The following is a 10,252-nucleotide window of genomic DNA, read 5'->3' as shown; positions in this document are numbered from 1 at the left end:
ACCACCCCAGTCACGTTACCTCTTCATAAATATATGCCTTAAATTTTCTAGAAACTTTCTATGTATGCAAGGGAGGACCATCATATCCTACTGATGACCCATTGGACCTACAGACACAAATTAAGTGAGTTGAGTAATAATAAAATTGGTAGTCATAGCTCAACTACAGAAAAATTTTGAGGTGAGGTTCTCTGAGTTACTAAGTAGGTGAGATTCTATGGTATCAGAAGACAGAAAGAAGTGATAAATATTTACATATCTCCACAATAAGAACAGGTAAGGAAGCAAAGGATTAAAAAAAACAAATCTTACTTATAAAAATTGGAACTGGACCCACCCTAATAATCTAAGAACATTCTAATCTTATATTGGCAAAACAAAGAAAAACTCATTTCTTATTCACTATAATCCAATTTGAAGTTCCAGCTGAATACTGACCTTTGTTACAGAAGAATAAACAAGGTCTCAATGGAAGAGATCCCAACATATGACGATTTCAACTGGGTGGAGCTGCCCATCTGCTTCATTTGTCCACTGGCTACAAATAAAAGTAGAGATCTGGATAACAGATGGTCAAGACTCAGGAGTATCAACTCTTACAACATGCTTTCTCTACAAGTTCTCTACCAACCAGGAGCTGTTATACATCTCCTGGTTATGTGCTTTATTCTGGAGACTGCCTATGGTCAGGATAATAGGTAAGGCACTCCTTTTCCCTCACCACCTTCCTAGGATATGTTCCTACTTGATGAGAACACATATTGAATTCTCATTATTTGTGTCTCTTGAGTTTCACTTTTCTAAACTCTAAGGCAATATGTAGCTTCTCAAGCCTATGTCCTGATACCAAATGACTAGGTGATAATTAAAAGTTTCTGTTAAAAATGACTTTTCTGCCTAGGTTTATATTCTTATCATTTTCATCAACATGAGAAATATGAGCAGAGAGGTGAGCTTGCCCTATATTTGGGGAATACACTATGGATAGGTTATAATTCATCTCTAATTTTAAGCTTTGTATAAAGAAGCGAAGGAATGTACTTTCAAGACTCCCCTGGTAACAGAGTGGATGTCTTGACTCAAATAACAACAAAAACAAAACTAATAAATTACCCATAGAAAAATTATTGTAAAGTAAAGGCCAACATCTTCATCAACTCCAATATATAGGGCTCTGATGACCACAATGGGAGCAAGTTTGTTTAAACAAAAGAAAATAATGCAGAAACTTGATCATGTATCCCACTCTTCTATACATGTTCCTTTATACAAGTTTCCTCATGTGATAAATCTATTACCTAAGTCTGTGACAGAAGGAAGAAAGAATTATCAGATTCCAATTCCTACAAAGAGAAAATGATATACAAAAGATTCTATGACTTTTGACAAGAGGAAAGCCTTGAGTTACAGGGAGAAATCAGAGTTCACTAGCAGCACACAGAACCATGTGGGAAAGGAGAATCTACCAGATGGTAATGAATCCATGGAGATTTGGATGGGGAAATTTTACCTGCTAAGGGAGACCATTTCTGTTAAGAGAGGTAGAGGTCTGGGCAACACAGGAAATGATATCAAGAGGATTTGAGTTGAGAATAGAACTTTTCTCAACTAGAACTTCTGGAGCTCCCTAAATCGGGGCTAAAGAGCAGTGAGCTGAAGAAAAAATACTGAGGTGAATCAGTTGTTACTATAAAGCTGGTTGATCTATATGATTGAATTAGGAGACTCTGGGGATTTCAAATCCTTATGCTTGAAGGGGGGATTTTAGATAATTATATAAGAAAAAGAAAATGGTGAGTACATTGAGGTAGACTGTGAAATTATGAACCTCCACCAGGGAATAATGACTGGGAATAGACAAAGAGAAAGAAGCTTTGCCAGCCCAGGTCTCCACATTCAAGAGGTGACCAGAACTGTGACCTTTTTTTTTTTTTTTTTTATTCTGGCCTTCATTTGTCTCATCCTGTTGGATATGTGTGTTGGCTAGAAACATGAAATACTTTGAGAGAAGTTGCATGCAGAGGGTCCTTCCAGAGTAAAGTGTTGAACTTAACAAGTGTCTGCCCGACAGTTGGTTCCTGAGACTCTCTGCCTGTTAATAAAAGAACACCTGAGTAGTGGACTTTAATGTGATTTTTTTTTTTGTTTCTGCTTTTTCTACTGTTACAGGAACAATCTATTTTCAGTAAACATGAAAATTTCTCCAATAAAAAATGCAAATGAATTTACAGTAGAAATCACGATTACAAACAATGTGGATGAATGTATGGCGGTAAGTGAGTTAACATGAAAAAGAAGTATTATCATAAAGAAATTTCAGCGAGCTGATACAGTGCTAAATGCTGCCCTTTGAAGTGTTTCTGTGTACATAGCTTTGAAACTCAGAGAAATCGCGTTAGAAATGTATGTGTTACAAATTCCTAAAGGTAAAGTAATAGGGCTATGAAGGAGATTGGTGAGTGGGGGCTTTTAACTGTGGGTTAAAGGTCTTCACAAGGAAACAAGAGGAAAATTTAGGAGGAAGGAAAAGGAATGGGAAGCATGAAAATAAGGAAAATGGTAATGCAACAAAGATAAACATGAGTTGCAATGAACAGGAAATACTATCGATCTTATGTTCCTACCTCCTCTCACACCTTGACTCCACCTCATGGAGGAGAGTCAAGAAGAGGCAGATCAATATACTTTGGCAGGTCTAAGAAATATAGCAGAGAGGTGTCTGTGCTGTCCCTTAATGTGAGGGCTTATTTACACCCTATAAGCATGGAAACACACTGTCTCCACCTTCATTCCTGGGTCTACTTTCTTCTTTAATTGTTCCAAATTTTTCACCTCGTGCTCATTGTCCTTCACAATTCCTAAACATTCTCTTTGGACTTTTAGAAAAGACATATGAAAAGAAAGTTTGAGGGCTGGAAAGATGGCTCAGTGGTTAAGAGTACTTGCTTTTTCAGAGGACCCTGGGTGGGTCATGTTCTAGGGCATCTGACACCATTTTCTGGTCTTTGTGGACACTGGGTGCACACACACACTCTCTCTCTTTCTCATACACACATAATATATATGTAAATCTTTTTTAAAATTAAAACTTAAAAAAAATCATTACAAAAAGAAGGGAAATTTTTAGTTATACTAAAAGCCATAATAGAAATACAGGGTAAAAGTCCCTGATGTTTACCGAGATAAAAATGGAGGGGATTGGACCTGCCTGGACTGAGTCTACCAGGTTGATCTCAGTCCTCCTCGGGGGAGGCTTTGCCCTGGAGGAGGTGGGAATGGGGGTTGGGCTGGGGGGAAGGGGAGAGGGGCAGGAGGAGGGAGAACAAGGGAATCCATGACTGATATGTAGAACTGAATTGTATTGTAAAATAAAATAAAAGAATTCTCTAATGAATAATTTTTAAAAAAATGCTAGAAATGTACTTGATCCTGTAATGGGTAGATATTTTGATGTTCTCTCTGTTCGATTTAGAACACAGTATTACTTAACCCATGTAGAAGTTATTCTTTATATTTGACCACTGATTAAAAGTTTTATATCTCTTGGCCAAAGTAAAAACAATGTCTAAATATTAGTTACCCAGGAACTTTTAACCTGGGACTGTTTTTATTTGTATAATGAACATCTTTAAGTCTCAAATGGTATCTGTCAATTTCACTCAGAAAGTACAAAGATTCATGAACTCATACAAGGGATACAGGCATCAATACTTTCATCTTACAATGACAGGAGGAAAAATCAGTGTGACAAGAACTGTGTCACACAGCTAGAAAACAAAAGTCAGAGAGTTGGGGTTATAAACTCTATTTGTTTGTCAGTCTTTGTCCTCATCAGTTCACCACACTAGAGTTGACAACTGGTGTCTCCTGCTTTAAATCCCTCTTGGTTCTGGAGGGGTTTGTTTCATTCTCTTTGACCCTGATTTAGACAATCTTCAGCCTCAGCCCAGATGAAAAAGAACAAATATCCTAAATGTAATGCAACAACAATACTCTTTGGCCCTGACATTTCGAAAATTTTGTGCTTAGTTATACAATCCTAAACCAGCTGATGAGTCAAACATACACAGACAGACAGACAGACACATACACACACACACACACACACACACACACACACACACACACACACACACAGAGTTTCACTCCATTACATGGAAAAATGTAATATATGACAACTTGTAAAAACACTTTTGCCGGGTGGGGGCGCATGCCTTTAATCCCAGCACTCAAGGCCAGACTGGTCTACAGAGTGAGTTCCAGGAAAGGCGCAAAGCTACACAGAGAAACCCTGTCTCAAAAAAAAAACACTTTTAAACTTCAGTCATTCACTATGACAAGGAGAATGTCAGATGTTTTCCTTCTTATACTCAAAATTAAATTGGAAACATCATTTACAGACAACTTGAAGTATACCAAGAGAGTTAAGAGGAAATATTTGATAGTACATTCACACAGTACCCTGGAAAATGCTTATTTTACTTCATGGTCAATCCCAGGCTGCCTTCTCTGTATTGAACTCTTTAACCCTTCCCCACTTCCTTTGCCTCAGGTAAAAGTTACTACTGAGGACAATCCAAACATCAAGTATCTTTCTGCTCATGCAGCATACACTGCTTGCATATGTACCACAAACAACTTCTTCTGGGATATTCAAGTCTCTGGTAAGTGGGAGCATTCTCTACTTGCTTATGAATGTCATATAACAGTGAACATCAGGATATATCAGAGCATGAAAAAAATAAGTAAAAAAAAAAAAATGTAGCAGAAAGAAAAGGGGAAAGTGAATGGAAAGTGATGAGAAGCCAAACTGAAAGGAAATGAGGGGACAGAAGGAGCTGAAATTAAGGGAAGGGGGTTCAAACAGCAACCTACCTTGCATATAGGAAGGAGAATCACAGTATGTTAAAATCAGGAAGGATGGAGATGAAGCTATGTAGAGTTCATGAGTTAACAGTTCTGCTTTCCTTTCGGTAGCAAATGCTGTCCTACGAGGAAAGGCAGAAGTTGTGCCAGCTAAGGGTATATGTCCTGACGGTGAGAAAATATACCCAGTAACTACCTACATGAGGACTGCTGCACATGAGATCTCTGTAACACCATAAACTGGAAGGTCTCCCATAGATCCAGATCACCAAACTACCCACTTGGAGAAGTGTTCCTTTCTTGTATGTATTTCTGTAGTAAAATAAAATAGAGTGAATTGAACTTTGTGCTCAAATAGCTATGTAAAAAATAAACTTCTACAACTTCACCATGAACTGTGTGCATCTTTTTTCCCATAATTATAACTGGGCATCTGCCCAGAGAGCCAAAGGTTGCTTTAACACTCTTTTCCCGGGACACATTCACAAAAATGATATAATAAGCATTTGAATCCTAGTGAGTGAGAACAGGACTGGGTCTCACCACTTAGCATAGAAGAGAAAATGCCCGAAGTCATTTTTCACAGTAACACTGAAATCTCAAGGTAGAACTGACAAAAGATTTCAAGTTCTTCCACCATTGCAGTTCAAATACATCCAGCTGTCCCTCCTAACTCTCTAACCTATACCTTTCTTCTTTTTAGCTACTGGCCAGAAAAAGACTCAGAGCTCATGGTGTATGCGGAAGCCCAGTCATTTTGTATATTATGACTTTGACTTGACTGCACAAAGGAAAATTCTGGGAGTTGAGTAATGCCAAGTGTGAGTGTGAAACAAAGGCATGTTGTAAGCATGAAGCACAGCCTGTGGGAGTGTATAAATAGGCAGAGCTTTTGGACAACACTCTGGAGTTACTTTGTCAAATACTTTACATACATACCTGCTCTTCCAGGATGCTCACAATTGGAAGAGATGAGAGATAATACTCCCACACTCTGTTTTCTGGATCCATGTATTCTCTATCAAGGATACAATGCCACTTAACGGCCATGCTTCCAAAATATATGCCACACATTCCAGGACCCTTATTCCCTCTCTCTCTCAGCCATTGCCTAGAAGAGAAAAAGATCCGGGTCACAGAGAACTTGATACAGTGCACTGACAGGGGAGACAGACAGAAGCAATGCTGTGGTAAGGGAGTCTGAAGCTGAAAGATGCAGAAACCCACCCAGATCCCAACCCACCAGTCCTCACATTCACACCACACTCCTCCCTGCCCACAACCTCCCCACGCCCATCCTGGCCACAGTCAGGACATGATATATAGGACCACCGGAAGCTAGTGGTAGAACTTTCTCCAGGAGCCTAAGTTCAGACAAAGGTAAATATAGGTAGATAGGATCTCCACTCTACCTCAGAGACTCAATCAATCAAAGGAAGCCCAGCACAGACTTGCTAATCTACCTCCAAACTGCCAGCTATAGGGAAATGAGAAGGGGAATGTCAGTAGAAAGTGGTCTTCAGTAACAGAAACCACTAGAAAGAAGCACTGACCTAACTTGTCTGAATTTTTTTAGACTAGTACCCCTCCTTAACACCTTTGGGAGTGATACAAATGTAACAAAAAACAACCATGGAATGGGAAAATAGTTCAGTGATAGAGTGATTGCCTGGCATTTGTAAGGCACAAAATTCAATTCCTAGCACAACAGAAAAGGAAAGAAAAAAGTTAAGAAGAGGAATTAGAATCAATATCTTCCCAACTAGGAAGAAATACACAGTAGAACCACAGTAATAAAAACAATGCAGTACTGGCACAGAAATAGACACATAGACTAATGGAACAAACTTGAAGACCCAAGCGTGAGTATATGCAACTTGAGCCACTTCATATTTGACAATGGTGCCAAAACACACACACACACACACACACACACACACACACACACACACACGACAAAAGAAAGTATCTTCAACAAGCCGTGCTAAGAAAATTGGATGTCCAAATGCAGAGGAATGAAATTAGAACTTTATCTCTCATCTTGCACAAAAACTAACTACAAGTGGATCAAATACCTAAATGTTAAAAACTGAAACTGCTAGAAGAAAACATTGGAAATACCCTACATGATATAGGTGAAAGAAAGGACTTTTTGAAGAGGACTCTAGTTGTTGCTCAAGAATTAATGCCAACAGTAACAAGTGGGAATTAATAAAACTAAAAAACCTCTGCACGTGTAAAGAGAACATCAAGTGAGTTAAGCAGAAGCCCACAGAACTGTATAGGTGGTATAGGACCTTTGCCAGCTATAGATATGACAGAGGAGTAATACCCAGAGTATACATACATACATACACACACACACACACACACACACACACACACACACACACACAAACGTATATTTTTAAAAATAAAACCTCAAAAGTCAAAGAGTCAAAAATACAGGGGAATCCCATCAGAAAATGGACCTGAGACCTGAACGAGAATTCTCAATAAAAAAAAAAGAAAGAAATGATGGCTAAGAAATGTCTCAAAAAACATTCCTTAATAATGAATGTGAATAATAATTAATACCCTTAATAATTAGGGAAATTCAAATAAAAACATCTTTGAGATTTCATTTTACCCCGGTCCGAATGGGAAAGATCAAGAAAACAACCTACAGCAGATGCTGGAGGAGTATGAGGAAAAGGGAACCCTCGTTCACTGTTAGTGGGATTCCAAACTGGTCCAGCCACTCTGGAAATCAGTGCGGAGAACTCTCAAAAAGCTAAAAATAAATCTGCCATATGACCCAGTTACACCACTCCTTAGCATATGTCCAAAGGACTTGACATCCTACTCCACAGAAACTTGCTCCCCCTACTTGACAGAAACTTGATCAACCATATTAATTGATGCGCTAGTCACAACAGCTATGAGGTGGAAACAACCTAAACGACCTGCAGCCAAACAATGGATAAAGAAAACATGGTACATAATACACTATGGGATACTATTCAGTTATAAAAAAAATGAAATTTGCAAGTAAATAGATAGGACTAGAAAAAGTCATATTAAGTGAGGTAACCCAGACACAGGAAGACAAATGTTACATGTTCTCTCTCATCTGAGGCTCCTAGACCCAAATATTGAAATGTGAGTATACATCTTGAAATAACTACAGAAACTAGGAAAGAAAGAAGGAACTACCACTGGGATCATTAGAGAGGAGAATAGCAGAGTGTAAGTGATCTGCCTGGGGAAAGGGAAAGAACAGGGAGGGCTCTAATTAGGCAGGGGGACATAAATACAGAAGGAGATAGGAAGGTTAAAATAACAGTAAGGATACTTTAAAAGTTACGAAGAATCATACTACTTACTGTCTACCAAAAAAACTGTGATACACATAAATCTGTGTTTAAACAAACATGTACATATAGTTCAAATGAAATTTTCTCATCTGGGTTGACAATGCTCCCTCTAAGAATCAAATACCACCTAACAAAATGCAAACACCAAGCATAAGAGGCCCTCTTTGGAGCTGTTGGTCAAGGTTGTCTAAGAGGCTCCCAAAACATTAAATGCTATTGCCATTACCCTTTACTGTGCCCTCACCCGCAGGTGGAAGGTAAGTCCCTATTTCTGAAGACACTAAACATTTCAAACCCAGGGCCTAGAAGCTCCTGACCTGGAACTTACCTGAAATCCTCCTCCTCATGCACTAGCTTTCATGGTACTAAAAGAGGCCATGCTGGCTTTCAAAAGAGGGAAGTAACCAACAGTCTTACTCAGCTATTAGATAACATCAATGAACCACACTAATAACTAGCTGTTGTAGAATATTATTCTAAGGTGTGTTACTTTTGCTTATGTTGCATTTGTTTAACTCTGTGAAGCTGTGTTACTGTGCCTATCTAAAACACCTGATGGTCTAATAAATATCTGAACAGTCAATAGCAAGGCAGGAGAAAGGATAGGTGAGGTTGACATGCAGAGAGAATATACAGAAGGAGAAATCTGGGAGGAAAGAAAAAGTAGCCAGAGAAGAAAGAGAACTCCAGGGGCCAGTCACCCAGCTACACAGCAAGCCACAGAGTAAGAGTAAGATTTATAGAAGTAAGAGAATGGGAAAAGCCCCGGGCAAAAGGTAGGTGGATGACATAATTTAAGGAAAGCTGGTAAGAAATAAGCCAAGCCAAGGCTGGACATTTATAAGTAATAATAATCCTCCATGTGTGATTTATTTGAGAGCTGGGTGGTGGGCACCCCAAAAGAGCCAAAACAAAGAATAACATTTTGGAGTATCAATGTGGTCCTCATATTTCCATAGGGCCTGAGAAAGCTTTGAGGGAAAAAAAAGAGGATATGGCTCCTTTAAGAGTTTCTGCCTACTGACAAGCCCTTGATTAGTCAGTACAATAAGTAGGAATAAAAAACTAAGTAAAATGCCTGCCACAGTGCAAGCATCAGCATTCTAGAACTCTAGGAAGACTGAATGCAGGTCCTGGTCAGACAAACCTCCGACTGGCCTTGAGCTTCAGCTTGGTTTTCACAATTGATAAGTGGGCAGAGCCAGCTGAGAGCCAAGTACAGAGGGTCCACATGTCGGTTAGCAGTTTAAAGGTTTGCTCATATGCTCAAAAAAGCTGAAGATATGCAAGAAAAGAGGTCCAGATGGAAAACCCTCTAAACAGGTTACAGTGTGTTTAACAATGTGTGTATGCTTAATGAAAGAAAAAAGAAATAGTCATAGAAAGAAATGAATAGTTTAAAAATAATAATAAAGTCTTTAAAGAGAGATAAAAGTAATATAAAAGAAAAAACCCATGTAAGATGGGAAATACACAGGGAGTCTGGATCCAGCATGTTTTTGTGTTGATTTTGAATTTTTTGATTGTTGAAAAGCTAAGGACAGATGCAAAGAGACCTGGAATTGAAAAAGGGACTGTTGAAATAAATCAGCCTATATACTTTAGGAATGCCTTAGCTATTAAAAAATCGAAAAATATATTTGTCAAATGGAAATAAAAATGCTTTAGAGTTTTGTTTCTATGGGAGATGAGATGCTGTAAATTCCTTTGGTGTTAATATGGATCAGGTTTGATCAGGCAAGACCTGAAACTTAACAGGTGATATCTATCAGCAAAAGTTACTGCTGGTTTTCCCAGGACTCAGTCATTATCTCAAAATTTTCTCTCTGAGATTCTGAAGAAACTTTGTCCACAGACAGCAGGAAGCAGTTTGGAGAACATGACTCCACATTCCCAAGAGTGGTGTGGGAGGCTTTTGGTTATTTGGTGGGTTATAGATGTTTGCTATTTAGGGAAATATAGTATATTGATACAAATTTAAAGTTATTTTTGTTAATTGTATATACGTTTCTACTCTTATTTAAAATATT

The 10,252-nt window shown here is 38.5% G+C and overlaps 1 protein-coding gene across 1 annotated transcript; it reads left to right on the top strand.

Annotated features, from left to right (window-relative positions):
* The first annotated feature begins 543 nt into the window (after positions 1 to 543).
* LOC114697970 (prolactin-inducible protein homolog) lies at positions 544 to 7,582 on the top strand. Its single transcript, XM_028876396.2, has 5 exons — positions 544 to 698; positions 2,170 to 2,272; positions 4,553 to 4,664; positions 4,978 to 5,093; positions 7,457 to 7,582. The coding sequence occupies exons 1-5, from the start codon at positions 604 to 606 to the stop codon at positions 7,580 to 7,582; spliced, it is 552 nt and encodes a 183-aa protein (XP_028732229.1). The 5' UTR covers positions 544 to 603.
* Positions 7,583 to 10,252: the final 2,670 nt, after the last annotated feature.

This window comes from Peromyscus leucopus, chromosome 3 (assembly GCF_004664715.2).
Source record: "Peromyscus leucopus breed LL Stock chromosome 3, UCI_PerLeu_2.1, whole genome shotgun sequence".
Lineage (NCBI taxonomy): Eukaryota > Metazoa > Chordata > Mammalia > Rodentia > Cricetidae > Peromyscus > Peromyscus leucopus.
The sequence above is the reverse complement of the archived record's forward strand: the minus strand, read 5'-3'. Positions and strand labels throughout refer to the sequence as shown.